General features: G+C 56.9%; 6 protein-coding genes across 6 annotated transcripts; 1 reads left to right on the top strand and 5 right to left on the bottom strand.

Moving 5' to 3' along the window:
- Window positions 1–380: 380 nt before the first annotated feature.
- On the bottom strand, window positions 381–5,011 carry CkaCkLH20_00777 (CFEM domain-containing protein; the record flags this gene model as incomplete). Its single annotated transcript, XM_038883497.1, has 12 exons — window positions 381–507; window positions 566–693; window positions 752–1,317; window positions 1,375–1,500; window positions 3,302–3,520; window positions 3,595–3,662; window positions 3,734–4,122; window positions 4,239–4,306; window positions 4,387–4,447; window positions 4,487–4,665; window positions 4,758–4,899; window positions 4,964–5,011. The coding sequence occupies 12 exons, from the start codon at window positions 5,009–5,011 to the stop codon at window positions 381–383; spliced, it is 2,121 nt and encodes a 706-aa protein (XP_038751092.1).
- A 1,585-nt stretch (window positions 5,012–6,596) lies between these two features.
- Window positions 6,597–11,597, bottom strand: CkaCkLH20_00776 (sulfite reductase hemoprotein; the record flags this gene model as incomplete). The annotated part of the gene is made up of 4 exons (XM_038883496.1): window positions 6,597–6,626; window positions 6,686–11,077; window positions 11,161–11,303; window positions 11,555–11,597. 4 exons carry the CDS (start codon window positions 11,595–11,597, stop codon window positions 6,597–6,599), a joined length of 4,608 nt encoding a protein of 1,535 aa, XP_038751091.1.
- Window positions 11,598–13,255: 1,658 nt separating this feature from the next.
- On the bottom strand, window positions 13,256–14,023 carry CkaCkLH20_00775 (uncharacterized protein; the record flags this gene model as incomplete). The annotated part of the gene is made up of 1 exon (XM_038883495.1): window positions 13,256–14,023. One exon carries the CDS (start codon window positions 14,021–14,023, stop codon window positions 13,256–13,258), a length of 768 nt encoding a protein of 255 aa, XP_038751090.1.
- An 869-nt stretch (window positions 14,024–14,892) lies between these two features.
- CkaCkLH20_00774 (uncharacterized protein) lies at window positions 14,893–15,835 on the bottom strand (the record flags this gene model as incomplete). Its single annotated transcript, XM_038883494.1, has 6 exons — window positions 14,893–14,948; window positions 15,003–15,281; window positions 15,350–15,408; window positions 15,456–15,621; window positions 15,689–15,714; window positions 15,786–15,835. The coding sequence occupies 6 exons, from the start codon at window positions 15,833–15,835 to the stop codon at window positions 14,893–14,895; spliced, it is 636 nt and encodes a 211-aa protein (XP_038751089.1).
- A 579-nt stretch (window positions 15,836–16,414) lies between these two features.
- On the top strand, window positions 16,415–17,815 carry CkaCkLH20_00773 (uncharacterized protein; the record flags this gene model as incomplete). Its single annotated transcript, XM_038883493.1, has 2 exons — window positions 16,415–16,566; window positions 16,630–17,815. The coding sequence occupies 2 exons, from the start codon at window positions 16,415–16,417 to the stop codon at window positions 17,813–17,815; spliced, it is 1,338 nt and encodes a 445-aa protein (XP_038751088.1).
- Window positions 17,816–17,977: 162 nt separating this feature from the next.
- Window positions 17,978–20,201, bottom strand: CkaCkLH20_00772 (alternative nadh dehydrogenase; the record flags this gene model as incomplete). The annotated part of the gene is made up of 2 exons (XM_038883492.1): window positions 17,978–18,018; window positions 18,134–20,201. The coding sequence occupies 2 exons, from the start codon at window positions 20,199–20,201 to the stop codon at window positions 17,978–17,980; spliced, it is 2,109 nt and encodes a 702-aa protein (XP_038751087.1).
- Window positions 20,202–20,672: the final 471 nt, after the last annotated feature.

Raw genomic sequence — 20,672 nt, 5'->3', positions numbered from 1 at the left:
CAAGCACGTCCAAGGGCATTTGCATCGGCCTGAAGTTCCCCCAGCCGCGTCCCACCTAGATTTTCAGGAACATACGAGCCAAGCAGCAGAGCAAGAGCAGCCGATCGACGATCAAGTTGAGAATATGAAGATTGGGTACACAATTCAGGCAGCCGAAGAAGGGGGCGACATGGTTCAATCGCCTTCCTCGGCCGAGTAGATATAAGTAGGCAGTTTTTAGTCGAATGAAAATTCAGTCTATTATACGTGGATGCCCTTTATCTTTTCAAACAATTTGTAAAGATCTAGTAAACATCTACGATGCCTCCAAGTTTCCTCGATTGAACACCACATTAAAACCCCCAAAATTCTTAATCTTGCTTAGTACCTCCTTGTTAGTTCTAGTAAGAATAGCCACTGGATAGTGAATATTCCGATGAGTAAAAATCACTAGAATCCGTGTCCGTGTCCGAGTATTCAGAATCAGACTCGGAAGACAGTAAACTGCTGTCGTCAGAGTACTCCGATCTACAGCTAGGTAGTGTCATTATCGTCTTTCTCCATATGGAAAACTACTTAAACGTACCTTTCTATCTCAGCCATGACCGACGGGTCACGCGGGAGATGGCCCTTGATGCCAATGTAGTCCGCAGCCAGACGCAGGGATCGCCAGAAATCGTCCAGGCTCGGTCGATGATATCGGATGCAAAACGGCTAGGGCTTCTGTTAGTCTTCAAAGCCAGATCATACTAAGGCTTCAAACGTAATATACCTCAGAAAGACACATATGAACGAATGCCACCGTGAAAGCTATCCATCTGGTGCTCATTGTGTAATCTCGTAGTCCACGACCACCACGGAACTCGATAGAGCCAGATCTCCCCGGGAGGGTGTTGTTGAAATTCCACATCACATGCTTGTCATCCCGAGAAGAGGCGCTGCGTTGCATGAGGTCTCTGACGGACTGCGCCGTACCCGCCGCCATAATCTGTCTCTGGGCCTCTTTCAACCCACACTCAGAGCAGTGGCTCGACGACATGATTCCGATGAGCGCGTCGGAGTGCTTCGTATTGTCCTTGCAGTAACTGTTATCACGTCGGAAGTACGGAAGGAGCTGCTGGACGAGCGGCTCATAGACGACGACGCCATACGCGACCATCTTCAACTGCAACAACGAGAACTGCATCGACGGCGCTGGCGACACGTGAACATGAGATCCGCAGACAAGGCTATTCTCGGGCTTGAAGAACACCCGACGGCAGGCTTCCCAGAATCTGTCGATATCATACCACCAGCTGTCGGCGGTGGAGAGGATCGGAGACACTGCTTCAAGTGGAACTGCTCAGAGCTGTTAGTCCTGGGAATTACGTGTCGCGCCTGTTGAGTATCGCGTACTACGTGGACTCTCCGGGTCTCCGAGGGAACCATCTTTGGTGATCCACCACTTTCCCGCATGATAGTGCTCGGGATGTTTGCGATATGTGTAGGGTTCGGGCAGCTTGTCAGCAACTGCCCGACCGCCTGCGGACTTGATGGCGTCAGCGAGCTGTTTGTAACAGCGCCGTCTTGCTTTCCAGCGCGGAGATCGATGAGGAACAGCAATAAGCTCAATCTCGACACCGAAGTTGTACCCAACCGGCGGCATGTTTGACTTTCTGGCGAGCGACACGAGCACAACGCTGAGTAAACCGTGCCCGCATTGGCAGAGCCCCTTTCGATATATAGTGCATCATAACGTTTTACAGTTTCACAGCCAGGCAAAAATACGTCTGAAGCCATTCTCTCAGGAATTCCACGACCATCCCGATCAGGCTTGCACTGTCTTCTAAGTACCACCCCTTCCGCCTCGCCTTGGCTTGAGGGAGCCCATGAAGCAGGCTGTGGCTTAGGAGGCCTCACCGAAAACACATGTGCAAATACGCGGGGATGTGTTGTAAGTTGAGGCTGTTCGGTATCTGAATATCGAATCAAAGGTGGCCGCTGCCCTGCTAGTCGAGAAAGATGTGCCTCAAAACTGCTCCAGCTGCATGCTGACCCGTGTTGGGTCCCGCTTCGCCGGACCCCACATCAACATCAGTGGGCCTCACGGGACCGGCATGGCCCCGATGTGGGTCCGGCATGAGTGTAACCACGAATACCCAACAAAGCTCGAAATCAGGCTGTACGACGAGGAAAGGGGGAGACAAATTTCTTTCCAAACACAGTCCCCTTCAGAGACACCTCACTCTCGCCATTTTCATTTCTCCTCACGATTCTCCCTTGCTCCGGCATTCGCCTCATTCTACTCCGCATATCTTCCCCATGTCAAGTGCCGGCCAGCTGTACTTCGCCTATGGCAGCAACCTATGGCTGCAGCAGATGGCAACCCGGTGCCCCAATAGCCGCTTCGTAGGGCGTGGGAGCCTCCCGGATCATTCGTGGCAAATCAACCACCGGGGTTTCGCCAACCTCGTTCCCGACCCCGGGTTCAACGTTCACGGGCTGGTCTACGAGGTTTTCCCCGAGGACGAGGCCGCGCTCGACCGCTTCGAAGGCACTCGAAGCGGCGCGTACTGGAAGACGTATCAGTCAATAATACTGTATGAGTCAGACGTCTATAGGACAACGAGGGAAATGGTCGACATCGTCGACATCGTCGGCAGGAGGGGACAGAAGATCGACCAGAGTCGACTCCTCCCGACGATGCCGCACGATGTGTTGGTCTATCTCAGCGAGCCCACCACACAGAAATGTTCTGCGAGGCCAGAATATGTCGACCGCATGAATCGAGGCATCAGGGACGCCATCGCTCTGGGGGTGCCCGAGGAGTATTACTTTAAACATGTTCGGTCATGGATCCCCGCGTTGCAACGAACGAGGAGTCGTAGAGCATCCCATCCCGCTGAAAGAATTTCGAACTCATATAATCGCCAATATTATGATAAAGACTACTATGACTCCACGCCTACCGCTGGTCGGAACCGCGCACATGCTCGCAAGGAGGAACGGCGCGATTCGTCTTGGTTTGACCTTTTTAGTTGGCCGCGGAACCCGGTTGAATTTGTAATTAGGCGTCAACGCTGAGATTCATGAAGGCATGTAGGCTGGTCTCGGCACATTATGCACCTGTTCCATATTTCAGAGAATCAGACTTCACATAGATGCTTTGATCTGTTCACCCACAGTCACGAAGTTGGTTCCAGATGTTGATATACATTCCTCATTCAGCTATGCACACCCATCACATACGACAGAGGTCAAGGCCTCGAATGCCGCCGCGGCCCTTCATCTAATCCCCCACTCCACGTCCGCGTCGAAGGCGACGACGCAAACCCGCTCCTACTCGTGGGACTCGGCTGGTCCCCGCTCAGAAACAAGATGTCCTTGAGTCTCCTCACAGATTCACCAGGCTCCGAAGGGCGTGAGGGCGGTCTGAGCCCAATTTTCTTCTTGAGCTTGGGCACCAGGTCGCGCCACAGCTGGCGCGTCGACGGTAGACAGGCGACGATGACGCCCGTAGATAGTTCGACGTAGGACCACATGTGTAGCCAGAATGCGTCATCTGCGGAGAAGCGTTAGTAGACGTTTCTTCTCCCTTGACTTACTCTTGCGGAACAGAAACACAGAGATACTTACATGTCGGATCCTGAAAGCTGCGAAAGTTTAACAATACTCTCAACCGTATGATGCTGATGACGGTGATACTACAACGCGGGAAACGTCCCCGTCGTCAGCTTTTCAGCGATCATTAGAGACAAAGAATGCTGGCTCTCACATTACACCAAGCCCGAACATGGATAAGATCTCAAGCTTCTGCCTCTTCCTCAGATTCAGCCACAGAACCTGCGTGACGGGCAGCGCCAGCATCCAGACGTCCATGGCGATATTGATCGCGGCGTGCGACACCAGCATGGCGATCAGGTTCACGCAGTACCCCGGGTGCCGCCCGTCCCAGCCCTCCCAGGCGTACCAGAAGGGCTTGCACTGGTTCAGGTTGGCAATGGTGAAGGCGATGCAGTTGAGGGCGTTGAAGACCTGGGTGCACCACAGTATTATCGTGAAGGTGGGGCTGACGAGGTTGAAGACGCGGAGGTAGAAGAAGAGGATGGAGGCCTTGAGGATGCCGATGCTGACGGTGTAGATTATCTCAAAGGCGAAGAAGACCTGTGGTGGGGATGTTAGCCGGGAACGTCATTCTGGCTTTTGGCATCAAGTCGTCTTTGGAAGGAAGGAGGGAAATTGGGGCTTTGCGGATCTCATGAGTCTCTTTAGCGCCTTACTCGCATGAATCTGTTGATCTCGTCGTGGGATAGGGACCAGACGTCCCGCCCGATTCCCAACTCATATCCTGTTCTGCGTCAGTCACCTTAGAACGGACACGCACGCAGAAGATGAACTTCATATGTCGGCAAGACCTCTAATACGTACCATAGAATTTAGAGACCGCGAAGGAGAGAGTGAATAGCTGTCGTTGCAGGTAAGCGTTCTGCTTCAGGGTGATCAGTCTGAAGCCCGGACGAAAACTTACGTATCCGAGTATCAGAGTCCAGTCGTCCGCTCCCCACGCCGACAGGCCCAGGAACTTGGCCACCTGGCGCACGACAAAGAAGATGGCGGTAACGCCGACTATCAATACCCTGCCGAACACGGAGCCGGGCTGGCTTTGGTAGGGGAAGTTGCAGTACGTCCAGGTTGCGTTCTTGGCGACTGACAGTCCGTCCGTCAGCAAACAAATCCGCCTATTCATGGACCATGACAATAAACTCAACATCAACAACATGAGGTGGCCGCCAGCTTACTCAGAAGGTCTCCAATCTCGCAGGAAGCTCGCACGCAGACACGATACGTCTCGATGTAGCTGTTATCCTTGCACAAACACGTAGATACCAGATCGTCCGCAGCGCAGCGAGTAAAGTTAAGCGCGTTAGTCAAACACGGCGCCTGTGATGAATGATACGTCCATCAGTACCCGTCTTCCGAACAGTCCCAGGGCGACGACACTCACGGCGCAGCTTGGTAAGTCGACCAACCACTCGGAAAACGGGAGCTCCATCTGATGGTACCGCAAACTTCGACGGTAAGAGAACCGGGGGGAGGGACACTCGGGGGTCAGGGGACGGTCATCGGGGAAGTCGATCTCGGGGCGGGGCGGAACCGGCGGCGATTCGCGGAAGAGGGGGGAAAGGGGAAATGGGAAAAAAGACCAGGATGTGCGAATGGGAGCGAACGGGAGTTTATGTTGCACAAGGATTTGTTCCTATTTCCTTTCCGGTCGTAGGGGGAAGAAAGGCGTTTTCCTCGCACGCGTGTGTGTGGAATGTAGCTCCTCGGGACATTCCAGCGACGGGCGAGGACGACTACTCCTACGGAAACCACGAGCCCCCCATCGATGCCAGTCCGACGGGATATCCGGGAAATGCTACCACCATCGGCGGAGATCTGGCCAAGACAAACCCCAGTAGAAGTGGCTGGACCGTTTCCGGTGGACTCATCCTCCCGGAACCCTTCGAAGTGGAGGATGGCGCGACTTCGAGCAGGTCCAGAGGAGTCCTCCAAAGAGACCCTATGCGCTTAAGCGAGAGACACGATGACGCCTCCAAAAGGGATTCCCGGGAACCTGGCGATTGGTCCTGATGATCTTGCCGTGGCCGCGCTGAGAAGGTTGGCTCGCCGTCTGCTCTCGCTAGAGAACTATTCGCACTTGCGAGAGCGGCTGAAGAACTTTGTTTCCTCGGCCTTTCAAAGATGAGAAAGCATAGAAAGGACGGCAACAATAGCAGGGGAGGACTTGACAGAGACTCCAAGTGACGACAGCCATGGTCCAAGATCCGCATTCGAGGGGAGATAAGGAATAAACGACGTCTCCCAAGAACTCGGCTCCCCCATCCCGAAGTGCATGCGTCCAGCACGCGAGGAATCGAGCCCCGCGGCACGCCTCGCCGAAACACCTCAAAACCAGCTCGTCTCGCCGACCGTGTCAAGCCACCTCTCCAACCACCGCCGAACACGGCCTAGCCCGACCTCCGCAACCGTCCCCGCCATGCCCGCCAACGACATCTTGTTCCAGAACGGGGTCTTCGTAACGAGAGGAAGTGCTGCGACTGGGGATTTCAAACACATTCGTAAGGACGCGCGAGGGAGATCTAGAACCGGGCCGCCCTAAGACAGCCTCAGCCCCCGCAGAGACCGTGCGGTCCGTTTCGGCGGGGCCGTTCTACCTCCCGCTCCGCCCCCCACCTACCGGCCCGTGCCTCGGTTCACATTATAATCCCAGCGAGTAGGACATCGAAGGTCGATACCATGTGTGTTGATGTCTCAATGGAAATCTCACGCGCGTTACATCAAGCACCTCTGGTTCCGAGGGAGTTTTCATCACAGGATGACGTGTCTCATCTCTCGAGGTAAACCCTCTGAGCTGGCTCAACAGAGTTGATGGGCACGCAGACCTTTATGAACCAGAAAGCCAGGTATATAGATATTTCGAACATGATATATATATGAGATAAAATAGCATAGAATAACGCCAGTCCCCGATGCTAAGCTCAACGGATATAAAACATACATGTTACAATTCGCAACTTTTCCCCCTCTTTTTCAAATACTCAAAATCGCTCCTAGAAATCACCTCACGAGTAAATCTACTCCTCATCCTCATCCTCGTCAGGGACCTGTGGTTATATGTTAGCACATGAAATTTCTTCTCGCGGTTTCAGGGTTATCAACTTACGCCCTCGTGGAAGTCCCGACCCTCCTTGGTCGCCCTGATGACGCCGACGCGGATGCAGAAGTCGCCGAACCGCTCACCCTTCTCCCTCTCCGCCGCGTACCTCTTGAGCAGCGGCTTCATAATGGCAAGGATCTCGTCCTCCTTGATGCTCTGGCGGAAGAGCTTGTTCAACCTCTGGCCGTGGTAGCCGCCGCCGAGGTACATGTTGTACGCGCCGTAGGCCTTGCCGACGAAGGCGACCTCGGCGAGCCAGGGACGAGCGCAGCCGTTGGGGCAACCCGTCATGCGCATGACGATGGAGTCCTGGCGCAGGCCGTTCTCCTCGAGGCAGCCCTCGAGCTTGCTGATGAGGACGGGGAGGTAGCGCTCGGACTCGGCCATGGCGAGACCGCAGGTCGGGAAGGCGACGCAAGCGGAGGAGCTGAGGCGGAGGGCGGAGAACTGGACGTTGTCGAGCTTGTACTTCTTCATCAGCTCCTTCATGGCGTCAAGGTCCTCGTCGGCGACGTTGCTGAGGATGAGATGCTGGTTTCCGGTCAGGCGGAACTCGCCCTTGTGGACCTTGGCGATCTCCCTCAGACCAGTCTTCATCTGGAACTCGGGGGTGTCCTCGATTCTGCCGTTCTCGATGAAGAAGGTGAAGTGGTTCATGCCCGTCTCGTCCTTCTGCCAGCCGAACGTGTCGATGTTGCTCTTGAACTCGAAGGGGCGCTCCTTCTCGAACTTCTGACCCCACAGCTCCTCGACCTTGGAACGGAAGACGTCGACACCCATGTCGTCGATGGTGTACTTGAGACGGGCATGCTTACGGTTCTTGCGGTCTCCGTGGTCGCGCTGGACGAGCATGACCTTCTCACAGGCGATGTGGACCTGGTCGGTCGAAACGAAACCGAGCATGCGGCCGATTTGGGGGTACGTCTTCTTGTTGTTGTGGGTGGCACCCATGCCACCTCCGGCCATGAGGTTGAAACCAGCGAGCTTGCCGTCGGCGCCCTTGATGGCGATGAGACCGATGTCGTGGGCGTAGACGTCGGTGTCGTTGTGAGGAGGGATGGCGATCGTAATCTTGAACTTACGGGGGAGGTAAGTAGGTCCGTAGAGGGGCTCGAAGTCCTGGACAGCGTCACCGGCGACCTGGGTCTTCTTGTCGTTCTCGTCTGCGAGCCAGATCTCGTGGTAGGCGGACGTTGAAGGCAGAAGGTGGTCGGAGATGATCTTGGAGTAGGCCCAGACCTCCTTGTGGTACGAGGAGTGTTGGGGGAGGGACGAGCACATGACGTTACGGTTGACGTCTCCGCAGGCGGCGATGGTGGTCATGAGGGCGCGGTTGATGGCCTGCATGGCGGGACGGAGCTTGCCCTTGACAACACCGTGGAACTGGAAGGTCTGACGGGTGGTGAGCTTCATGGTCTCGTTGCCCAGCTCGTTGGCGATGTCATCCATCTGGACCCACTGCTTGGGGGTGGAGATACCACCAGGCAGACGGCAACGGATCATGAAGGAGTAGGCGGGCTCCAAGCCCATGGCCTTGCGCTCGTCACGAACATCACGGTCGTCCTGCATGTAGGTACCGTGGAACTTGGTGAGCTGCTGGTCGGGGGCGGAGATGGCGGCGGTGCTGGTGTCCAGGAGACCCTCGGCGATGGTACCGCGGAGGTAGTTGGACTGGATCTTGATGTCCTCGTTGGTCATCGGGGCGGGCTCCTCAGGGAGACCATCGACGTTGTCAACGCCGAGGGCGCCCCAGATCTTGGGCTCCCACTCGCTGTAGCCGGTCTGGTATCCATCGGGGTCCTGGTCGTCACCGAGACCAATGTCGGCAAGTCTCTTACCACCAAGGTTGGCGAGGACGCGGTCGAGGTCCTTCGCGGGCTTGTTGTAGTAGATCTTGTCCTGCTTGCGGGGCCAGTAGTGACGGTCACCGAGACCGAAGACGGAGTAGTTGACGTTGGCGAGGTCGAGCTCGGTGTTGTCCTTCAGAGCGTCCCAGAGGGGGCGACCGTTCTGGGGGAACTCACCCTGACCAGCCGTGGCGGTAACGAAGATGACGTTCTCCTCAGAGGGGAGGTCCTCAATGGGGTAGTCCTCCATGACCATGACGGTAGTCTTCAGGCCACGAGCCTTGCCGCGGTTACCGAGACGCTTGGCGACGTTGGTAGCGTTACCGTTGTCGGAGGCGTACAGGATGGTGAGAGGAGCACCGAAAAGACCCTCGAGGAGCTGGTTGTACGCATCCTTGGCCTTGCGCTTCTGCTGGGCCCTGACCTCCGTGCCGAAGTCCTGAGACAGGTTGGCGGCGAAGATGGGGTCCTTCTTCATGATCTGGGTCAGCTGGTTGTCGCGGTCCAGGAAGGTCTTGAGCTCGCTCTTGATGCGCTCGGAGTCGAGGGAGAAGTTGGGCTCGCCCTTGGCGTCGTTGGCCGGGTTCCAGCGGTACAGGGGCCAGTAACCGACGTCGATGGCCTTCTTGGTCTCCTGGAGAACAGTCAGGGGCGAGTCGGCCTCGCCGTTGTAGGGCAGGTAGGCAAGGACGACGGAGGGACCGTCGAACTGGTCAGCCTCGAGCATGGCCTGCAGGACCTGGGTGTAGGAGCCGTAGACGGCGGTGGAGGCGACGTAGGCGTTGCCGAAGTTCATGGCGTACAGACCAATGTCCTTCTTGCGGCGGTTGGCGTCAGCGGCGGCACGCTCCGAGTAGGGAGTGGAGTCGATGATGAGCATGTTGACGTTCTCGCCGGAAGCCAGGACGTGGTGCACACCAGAGTTGCCGAGATCGTAGGCCCAGGCATCGGAGCCAACGAGCCAGAGAGACTCCTTGCGGAAGAGGCGCTTGCTGGACAGCAGGTTGCGGGCGATGGAAGAACCGTCAGTCTCGAGGCGGGGGATCAGGTCATCGGCAATCTCATTCGCCTTCTTGGCATCCTGGGCGTTGGCAGCCCAGCGGGCGAGCCAGCTCTTGGGGGACTCGGTCACGAACTCGTTGCTGCTGGCGGCCTCCTTGACCTCGTTCACGAAGCGCACACGGCGCTCCTTGCGGGCCAGCAGGGAACCGAAACCGAACTCGGGACTGGCCTGGATAGAGGCGTTGATGCCGGCGTTGTTGGACTTGAGGGCGTTGGCGACGAAGGCGCGCTGACCGAACAGCTGGTCAAGAATCTTGGTGTAAGAGGTCTCGACCTTGGGCTTCTCCAGACCGTACTCGAGAGCCTCCTGGGGAACATCCTTGCGGCCGACCTCGAGGTTCTGGACGGGGCTCTCGGAGGTCAGGTTCTGCAGGACGCCGCGCAGGGCCTGGATGACCGTCTTGGGGTCAATGTAGCCGAGCTGGTAGCCGACAACAGTCTGCACACCACCGAAGCCGCTCTTGACGCTGGTGAGAACATCGATGAGGACGGGGCCCCATTTCGTGGTCTTGCGGTGGATCTGCTCCAAAACGGCAATGCGCTTGACGGACTTGGGCAGGGCATCGGAGAGAGCGGAGCTCAACCAAGGGCGGTACAGTCTCGGGGTGATGATGCCGACCTTGGAGAAGTCACCGCCACGGCGGGCCTGGTCGATGACATCGCCAAAGAAGTAGGCGCCGGAGCCGAAGACGAACAGGCAGTTCTCGGCGTTGGTGGGGCCGGCGTAGAAGAAGGGCGTGTACTCACGGCCGGTAACACGCTTGAGCTGGGCCCAGATACCGTTGGCGTACTTGAGAATGTCCTCGGACGACACAACGGGCAAGGAGGACTCGATGGTGGTGGCGTTGGAGGAGACGACTGACGGGGGGCTCTCGGTGGAGCTGTGCTCACTGCTGGACTGGACCGAGGCGCGGGACGAGTCGAGCTTGGAGTGCACGGACGAAGCGAGTTCGGAAGAGCTCAGACCACCCAGAGTGGAGGAGCCGGTCGGCGGCACGTCGGGTCGGTCTGACGCGACCGGCAGTCGGCCGTCATCGGCGTAGATGCCGACAGCCGCTTCCGCGCCGCCGCTGGACTGGAACCGCCTCGCAGCATCGACATCCAGGATCTGGCGCACGAGTTCGGGGTCCTCGGCCTCAATGGGCGCGTCGTTGTCGCTCGAGGAAGAGGCGAAGAAGTGAATGACACCCTTGCCGGAGTGCAGAGCCAGGGCGTGGGCAGTCAGGGCCATGTCCTGAGCCTCCTGCAGCGACTCGGACTGCAAGAACGTCCATCCTGAGTTGCGGATGGCTGTGATGCTGGAGAAGTCGGGGAAGCCGGCGGGCTGGAGGGAGACGTGCAGGACGACGGGGTAGTTTGCCAGCTTGTAGAGGTGGGAGATGGCGGGCAGGAGGACGGTGGAGGAAGTGGTGACGGCGACGAGCTTGCCGGCGCGGGAGGGCGTGAAGACGGAGAGGAGGGGGTCGGTGTTGTGCCTGACGTGCTGGACCTGCGTTTCGAGAAGACGATTGTCAGTTCTGGGGACTCAATCTCGACGGCGACGAGAATCGCCGTGGGTTTTTGGCTGCTCACCTCTGGCACTGCCGACTTTGCGACGAGACTCTTGTCGGCGCGAGCGACGTAGCGCTTCAGGTGGGAAGAGAACTCGGAGTCCTTGGCCAGTGACGGCTGGACGGAGACGACGACATCGCTGGAGAGGTATGCGATTCTGGCGACTGTGTGCGCATTGTGTTAGCCGTTGCCTTCTGTCTTGATCATCATCATCGTCGTCGTCGTCGTGGCCACCAGCTTCACTTCGCCATCCATCCAGCTTCCACTAATTGGCATCGCTAGCGGGTGCTGGATGCGACAAATAGGCGAGCTCTGATTGGCCGAAGACGGGTGCCGCTGTAGGCTTGCCGAATTTACAGTGGGCAAACCCGCTGAAGGAAGAGGGTGTTGCAGGGGAAGCCAGGGCCAAACTTACCGGCCTCACCAGGCGTCTGAATCTGGCCTCTTGTCGGTGCCATCTCGTCGCTGTGTCTGTGTCTGTCTCTCTGAAGGGGGGTATAAGTCGGGAAGTTCTTCTGAGGGCGAGAGAGGTTTTGCTTTTTTGCGTCCCTCTAATTCGTTGAAATACCTCCTGCTCGCCTGAACCAACAGTGAGTGACAAGGAGGGTTGAAGAATCGACAGAATAAAAAAAACAGGAGCAGCAGCAGCAGCAGCAACCACCAACAACAATGGTATGGGGGGAATTGGTAAAAGTAGAGCAAGGGCAGAGAGTAATAAAGCAAACCGAAACAGCTCCGATGGCTATTTGGTTTTAATTCATTGCCCAAGGAGAGAGAGGAAGCACGCAGTTCCCACCGAGAAAACCCGCCCCGCAGAAAACAATGAATTTTGTCGACATCAGGGTCGATTGCGTGATCGGCTAGCGCAGCGTCTCCCCCAGTCCATTCGCTGGTTGCTCTGCCGCACTGCTCGCGACCTGGCGCCGCGGGTTCGGCTTGGGGTGCATTTTTTTTCTCTGCTGGTCTTGGTCTTGGGCAATGGCAAATGGCACTGGATGGCTGGCGGGTGGCCAACCGTTAGAGAATGTTGTGCCGACAGCGGCATGCCTTGCCTGTTTGGTACGAATGCCTTTCGGTTGTTGTAAGTCGTGAGCCGTCTCGAGGGAAACTTGATGACCAATTCTACATCTCTGGAAGTGCTATTCGTACAACAGACACAGAGAATCCTCTTTACCCCAGGTTCACTAATACTTTGACGTAAGATAAGCACTCGTCTCCAAACCAGGGGCCTGGGAGACTGAACAGGAAAATACAACAACAATAATTCATTGCCTGAGACCAATGCCCGAATGCCGAAAAAGGCCGTCGACAGTCACTTTCCTCAACCTATTCACTCGTCTGTCAGCCGCTACCATAGAATCTCACTCAACACTCACATGAACAAAAAGATTCGCAGCAGCAAGGAGGCGAGTCAACCAACACACGACGCCTCAATAAGAGGGGACTGAGCCACCTGGCGCTCCATATCCCGTCGTGGACCCCGTCTCGCGGTCCCCATCCCCCCGGGGAATCTTTCGGATTACAAATGGTGAGCATCGGATTAGCACCGCAGGATACACTACCTACAGTAGCGTCTTCCCACCTCGGTCGCCGGACCGTGGACGACAAGATACATCGGCTGTCGCGACCACTTTCTGATGAATTAGCGTACGTGTATTACTGTATATGCGTCATGAGTCTGTAATGTAGTATGCTGTTCCCGTATCGGGATTTGATGTCGTCTTTCTGACCCGGTCCCACTCCCATTCGCCATTCCTTCTTTACCCAAAAATCCATACGCCGATGGCCTGTAGACAGCCAGAATTTCTAAACCCCGAAAAAAATGTCATCCTCCACGGCCCACCTCTTGCTGTACCATCCACATTAAAAACATTCCCCATCCCCAATGATCACACTTCGCGATGGCGCCATCGATCCGCCCTTTTTTCCGCCCCGCCATCGCTGAGTAACCTGCAAAATAGCCGTTCGTCGGCGGCCCGGGGCGGCGCAGGCGGTCAGCACAGTTGCCGCCGACGAAGCCGTCACCGTTCCCGCCGATACCGACATCCACATCCGCATCCAATTCTGAAAAGGGTCCACCCACTTCTCGGAATGCCTTCCGTCCGCAAATCGCTCTTTAAACAACGGCGTGCCTGAACTTAGCACTCATCGCGCTCGCCCACTCCTCCTGCGGCCTCTCCTCGAGCCAGTAGCCACGGCCAAGGGCAAGCATCACGCGTCCGACACGTCCGCGGTAGCCCTCGCCGCCGGGCTCGCCTTGGGTGAATGGTCCGTCGGGACCCTTCTTGCGGCCCTCCTCCTGCTCCCAGCCCATCTCCGTGTACCTCTGCAGCACGCTCTGCGCAAACGACATGACGACGAGCGCGAAGTAGACGCGCACCAGCGTGACCGAGACGATGAGCCCCAGGCTCATCCACGACTCTTGCGGGCCGATGTGCTTGGTCGTCTTGGGAACGTCCGGCACGACGGGCGCACCGTTGGCGAGCGCCTCCTCGGCGATCTCAGCCCCGGCGGGGACACCTGCGCTGCCAGGGTGCTTGTCGAGCGCGGTGCTGTGGAGGTACCAGCCGACGGCGAAGAAGGTCGTGTACGCGATGTTGAGGATCGTGTCGATGATGTAGAGCCACGCGAGCCCCAGCGCCTCGAATGGGCTCTGCTTGCGGATGTGGGGCATGAACATGGCCAGGCAGACGAGGACGCCAAATGAGTAGAGGTACATCGAGAGCTGAGTGACCGAGAGTTCGTAGCCGGTAAGGATGGCGAGGAGGCCGTACAGGCCGGTGAGGCGGTTGAAGAGGAGGATGAGTGATATCACCTCGGCGCCCGTCTGGAGGCTGGCGCAGCCCAGGAACGTCTGTCGCGTGACTTGCGCGTTAGTGAACATGTTGACGATGATGCGACCCGGCGCTTAGCACCGACAGCGATTTTCCAACGAACCTTGGGGCGCGGCATCCTAATTCTGAATCTGCAGAGTGCCATATTGTTTTCGTGATCAATCTTTGTTGGTGGTAGTCGGCGATGCAAGAGGTGAGAGTTGTGTCAGAAAAAGGGTCCAGGAGCTCTGGTAAATGTGTAGGAAGCTTTGGGGAAGCGTTGTCAAAGGTTCGTCACTTTTGGCCAAAGCGGCTGCGCCGGATGACATGGTGAAAAATGGGCGGAAAGACCCTGCGTTCTCGATGACATGATGTTCCCCACCCGCCCCGTCATAATGCCACTCCCCGGGTGGTGTCCGAGCGCTGTACGCGGACCCGAACAGATGGCCGCCTCCGACCTGCAGAAAATCATTTCCAGGCCCACCATCACTGGCATCTCGACCACTCGATGGACCCGGCCCTCGGTGACAATCCACAACGGCAAGACGGACTCCGAGTATCGCCAGGTCTAGTCTCGTCTTTAATTCGTAGAGACGCGAGGTCAAATTTCAAGCTTATTTCGCCTAGCTGGCGAATGACGCAGAGAAGAGTGCGGCAGCTAGCAAATGCGGATCGCATCGTCTTCAACATACAATAGTAAAAGAAGGGAAAGAAGAGCCATTAAATGTAGGTATGTACTAACGACCGTGGATTATAGCCCGTTTATTATACAAACTGTAACTGATGCTGAAATCCTCATTGCACGCTATGCTTAAGATGTCCTGCCCCGCCAGTCATGTCGTAACGTAACGGTAGTTCAGCCCCGTGTTTGTGTTTGTCCGTCACGGCTCGTCTTTTTTGGAGGGGCTATTCCTGTCGTTTGCTTCTTTTTAAACATCGTCTAGCACGCGCAGCCCTCTTGCGAGGATGCGGCGGGGGTCGTCTTCACATCAATCACTGCAAGTAGTCAGTATGCCGCAGAAACCTCGACCGGGGCCGAGGGAGACTCACTTTGGCTTGAGGCCTGCTGGGCAGCATCGGTTCCTTCCATGCCAGGCAACGCCTGGGCTATTCTCTTGAACAAGGTCTTGACGTTGTGTCCCAACTTTGCACTGGTCTCCACGAACATGAGGTTGTTCTTCTTGGCCTCGTCTTCTCCCTGCTGCGTCGTCACCTCCCTCTTGTCGTTCAAGTCGGTCTTGTTGCCTACGAGAACAATGATAACGTCGTTTCCTCTCTCGGCGCGCACGTCGTCGATCCACTTCTTGGTGTTCTGGAAAGATTTCGCATCTGTAAATTCCAGTGTCAGCCCGCCGATACAGTAACGTCTCCTCGGCCTGGATCAATGCAAGACATACTCGAGATGTCGTAGACGACGACCGCCACGCTGGAGTCCCGGATATACGACGGGATCAAACTACGGAACCGTTCTTGGCCGGCCGTATCCCACAGCTGTAACCTCACCGTCCGGTCCTCAAGGTACATGGTCTACCATCAGTCAGAAAGGGCAAATCCCACGCAGCGGCCCGAAAAAAGCTTGCCTTGGAGAGAAAGTCGATGCCGATAGTCGCCTGGTACATGTTGTCGAAGGAGTCGTACATGAATCGAGTGATGAGGGATGTCTTTCCCACTGCGGACAAAGCGGTGTTAGCGAGGGAGGGCCGACGTCAAAGGAAAATGCTGCAGGGTGCCCGTACCACTCTGCTCGCCCAAGAAGACAAGCCTGTTCCCCAAATCATGTCAGCATTGAAGAAACCACTGCACTGGCCATTGCCGTGTTTGCGCATATCGTACTTGAACTTCTTGAGTGGGTTGTTGTAAGACCCGCCTGCGCCGGACGCCATGGTTGCCAAGTATTCGCGATGATCAAAGGGAAGCTCGAGACGTGGTATCGGTAGGGAACACGGTCGACACTATCGAAAGGTCGACAAACGGTGGTCTTTGATGCAAGGGAGAGACGGAATTGTGGAGGGAAAGACGACCGTAAAGGGGGAGGCCGACGAGTCGAAGGAGATTCGGTGATGGGAGGACCAAAGGTGTCGTTCAAGGATGAGCGCGAGCTGGAAATCGAGAACCTATCGGTAAAAGGAGGTCAACTGTCTGTCGTCCTGGGCGCATCGGAGCTTGACAAGGGCCTTGTCCCCCCCCATTGAGTGGAAGGATCGATAAGAGCGGGCCATCACGTGCCGATAGCCGATAACAGACTTTCAAGACCCACCTGCAGTGCGATAAGACCAAAAATTTCCAATTTCTAGGTAGGGGCCCCGCCTGTAAAAAAGTCCCTGCGGCCCAGAACCTGTAGGACGGCGGGAAGTATCAAGCAGCAGGGTGTGCGGATCGACTTTTTACGACTCAACACCAGAGCGAGACTCTTCGAATCGAAACAATTACGAGCCAAGAGAACCAGCTGCAACATCAACAACATGCCCGTTTTGAAGCCCCTCTCGGGCGATGGCGATGCGCCGCAGCAACACAAGCAGCCCTCGAGGAAAGGAAAGAAGGCGTGGCGCAAGAACGTCGACGTGACCGAGGTGCAAAGCGGACTCGATGAATTGAACAAGCAAATCATTCAAGGGTAAGCAATCGCTCTTCCTCGCCCGAATCACCCATCTTTAGTCCGTTGCTAACAACCATCAAGCGGTGTCGCCGCAGAGAAGGACTCGGCAGACCTGTTCACCCTCGATACCGTCGGCAAGATCTCAGCGAAGCCCAAGCCCAAGAAGACGCTCAAGTCGGACGAAATCATCGCCGCCCGCTCCTCCGTCCCCGCAATCTCCGCCCGCAAGAAGCGCGAGAACGACTCCTCAAAGACGTCCGACGGCCTCCTCCCCGTCAAGCGCCAGCGCACCGATTGGGTCTCTCACAAGGAGCTCGCCCGCCTCCGCAGGGTCGCCGACGGCCAGCACGAGTCGTCCATCACCATTCAGGACGCCACCTACGACCTCTGGGGCGCCCCCGTCGCAGCTACACCCGCTCCCGAAGATGACAAGGACAACTTCATCCCTCCCGTTGTCAAGGCCAAGCCCCCGAAGACGCTCAAACACAAACCCGTCTCCCTGACCGCCTCCGGCAAGGAGCTACCAGCCGTGGTCAAGCCGACGGGAGGATACTCTTACAACCCCACCTTCGACGACTACGCCGACCGTCTGGAGGAGGAATCCGCCAAGGCCGTGGCCGCGGAAGAGGCCCGTCTCGCGGCCGAAGAAGCAGAGCGCATCAAGCGCGAGGCAGTGGCCCGCTCCGCGGCCGAGGCCGAGGCCGCCGAGGCCCGCGCGCAGCTGTCCGAGTGGGACGAGGACTCGGCGTGGGAGGGTTTCGAGAGCGGCGTCGACGACGACAAGCCCTCGCTCAAGCGCCCGCAGCGCAAGACGCCGCAGCAGCGGAACCGTATCAAGCGCCGCAAGGAGGCGGAGCGGGAGGCGAAGCACCAGCTCGCCATGAAGAAGAAGGCCGCGCAGGCGGAGAGGATCAAGCAGATCGCCACCGAGATCGCGGAGCGCGACGCCGCCAAGAGCGCTCTGGAGCTGGCCAAGGAGGTCGGCGAGGACAGCGACGCCGACGAGGAGGATCTCGCCGACGAAGGCCCCCTGAGGAGACGGCAGCTCGGCAAGTTCAAGCTCCCGGAGAAGGACCTGGAGCTTGTCCTGCCGGACGAGCTGCAGGACTCGCTGCGGTTGTTGAAGCCGGAAGGAAACTTGTTGAAGGACAGATACCGCAGCATGTTGTTGCGTGGCAAGGTCGAGGCCAGGAGGCATATTCCGTTCAAGAAGCAGGCCAGGTCGAAAATCACGGAGAAGTGGCAGTACAAGGACTTCAAGATTTAGACGCATATACAATAGACGGGAACATAAAAGTAGTAATTCAAAAGCGCTGGGCATTGGTTTTCACACATTATCAGACGTTCAACTTCGTAAGCTTGAAACAACGAAATGGAATTACAAGACCTTTCATAGTCTGTGGATTCTTTACTCTAGTCTTCCGCATCGCTATGGATGCCTTTTATGCCCTTCGTACTCCCCAGGGTATGCTAATACAACAAAAGGAAAACTCATACAACAGTCGTGTTTTTGTATTTAGTAGCTCATCAAGTCTAATCTGTGTTAGCAACTGCATTGGAGAAACGGGGATTTGCATCGGCTTACCTCTTCCGAAGAGACCACGCTTGGCCCAGTCCATCGCCAAAAGAATCCGCGTCCTCAGGCTGACGCTCTGCGCAAAGTACACAGATCGCCACATGTATACCGCCCACAGACCGCCGGCGAAGTTCCAGCCCTGGCCCCAGTCGAAGACGGCCGAGTTGCCAATGTACGCCAGGCTTCCCAGGTGGCGGTACTCGAACGCCTTGTACACCATGGCATCGATGTCGCCGTCCAAGACCTGGTTCGCCTTGAGACTATCAGAGGTGCGCGCCATCTTGTTGAACTTGTGAGCGAGGTACTGGCCCTGCTGGTGGGCGCGTTGCGCCGTGGCGGGGAGGGAGGTGAGTTTCGAATCGATCTGCTTCAGGAGCTCTCTAAGCTCGCCGAAGTCGAGGGTGCCGGACTGGTCCTTGTCGAACTGCTCGAACAGCTTGTCGAGGCGCTTCAGATGTCCGACGGCCTGGGGGAATCGCTTGCGGACGTCATTGGCGACATCTCGCCAGTCGCTGAAGTGGAGCTCGAGGGTCTCGGGGTCCTTGCCGCGTCTGAAGGCGAGGGAGCGGAGGAAGGTGATGATGTGGTCAGCGACGTTGTTCTGGACGGTCGAGCAGTCGCCGATGGCGTAGACGTCACCAAGAGGCGTGCCGTTCAGGCGGAGATGAGTGTCGGTTTCGAGAGCGTGACGGTTGGTTTGAGAGGGGCCGAGCTTGGCGGAGAGGGCCTTGCAGAGGTCGGTCTGGGCGACGCCGGTGGACCAGAGGCAAAAGCCCATGGGCAGTTCTTTGGTGACGAGTGTGCCGTCGGGCTGTTTCTGTGTGAAGATGATCTTGTCTGGCAGGACTTCCTTGACGCGGGAATTGGTGAGGACGTCGACCTGGTCGCGGGCGAAGTGATCCTCGGCATACTTGGAAACTGTCTCGTCGTAGGTGTTGAGGATGTGGCTACGGCTCTGAATCAGGTGGACGGAAATCTCATTGCGAAGAAGCTTTGGGAAGTGCTGCGTCAAGTCCTCGTTGAGCATGTCGAACAACTCTGCTGCGAACTCGACACCGGTTGGACCACCTCCGCTGACGACGAAGGAGAGCAGGCGCTTGCGTTCGTTGTCCGAGGTCGTGGGAAGGCAGGCTTGTTCAAGGTTGAGCATGACCTGGTTCCGAACCTTGCGAGCATCGCTGATGTCTTTCAGGAAGTGCGCGTTCTCGAGTCCCTTGACGCCGTGGGGGTTCGTAGTAGATCCGACCGCGATAACCAACTTGTCATAGGGAACGTAGAAGTGCCTCTCATTACCAGCAGCGTCCGTGTCGGAGCATTCAATGAGCTTGTGCGAGAACTCCACGTCCTCGGCTCTTGCGCGGATGAAGTGACCATTGACGCGGGCGAGGATCCGGCGGACGGGCTCGACAAGAGATCGCAGTTCCAGAGTTCCAACAGTGGCAGACGGCAGCATGGGCGTAAACAGGAAGTAGTTCGTGGGCGAGATGACGGTGACGTGGTAGTCGTCTGGATTCAGCTCTTTCAGTAGCGCGACGCCGCCCCAGCCGCCGCCGAGAATAACCAGCTTCGGCTTGTCCTTTGTGCTCTTCATGCCCTCGGTGTCCAGGTCGTCGATCAATACTTCAGCAATCGGGAGGTTCTTTGGCCCGCCCCGTCTGGGATCGAGGGCGAGCTCTGAGACGTGAATTTCGTTGATATCCGGGTGTTCCTTGTAAGTTGAGGCGTCGTAGATGAAGAAACCCACGATGCCAAGTCCGACGAAGATGATGCTGCCGCCGAGCCATGTTGCGCCGCGGTAGGCTAGATAGAGCAATCGGGATTTTGGTTTTGGTGGTGGTATTGCGCTTGAGGCAGAGCGGATGAGGTGGCCTTTTGGCAGACCGTGGGCGTTGAAGAAGGCATTCGCGAGGGGCGTTCGGGTTCGTGATCGGAGAGGGATATTAGCGAAGGCGCGATTTTGCGCCAGGGGAGCGATTTGTTGTCTACATGACGGGAGAGTCTTGCAGATGCTGGCTGGTGAGCTCGTCTGCCGCGCTGCGCGGGAGAGGCGCATCAGCGCCGAGGTGGTTGGAGGCATTTAATGATTATCGTGTCTTTTGCTATCAGGAGCTTTCGTTCGAACTGGGTATGTCGAGGGATTCAACAGGGAGGTATCATGTCGAAGCGAGTGAAGGGAGCAAAACAGCTCTGCTAGGGGTCGTTCGCGATGTCAATTACAGTATATTGACAGGAAATCTTGGCAATTGAAGCTGTCGCAAGCACGAAATCAAGGTGTCACGGTTACGAAAAAAAGAGCGCCCTGGGGGAACTGGCGGGATAGCTCCCTGACATATGCGTGATGATGCTTGTACTAAGTCAATTCCAGACCAGGGCATGTCACCTCCGAGGAGCTCGTGTGCCCGGCGGTTCCAGACAACTGCGTCATAGTTCGGTTAAGCCGAAAACTTGCCTTGCATGCAATTATGCAGCACGGGACCCGCCGCCAGAAGCTTCCAAACGCCTGCCGGGAGCCGTCATCCGAACCAACTGAAAGATCCAGAGTGTGTTC

This window comes from Colletotrichum karsti (genome assembly GCF_011947395.1).
Source record: "Colletotrichum karsti strain CkLH20 chromosome Unknown Scaffold2, whole genome shotgun sequence".
Taxonomy (NCBI): Eukaryota; Fungi; Ascomycota; class Sordariomycetes; order Glomerellales; family Glomerellaceae; genus Colletotrichum; species Colletotrichum karsti.
Note: the sequence above shows the minus strand (reverse complement) of the source record. Positions and strands in the feature narration are given on the sequence as shown.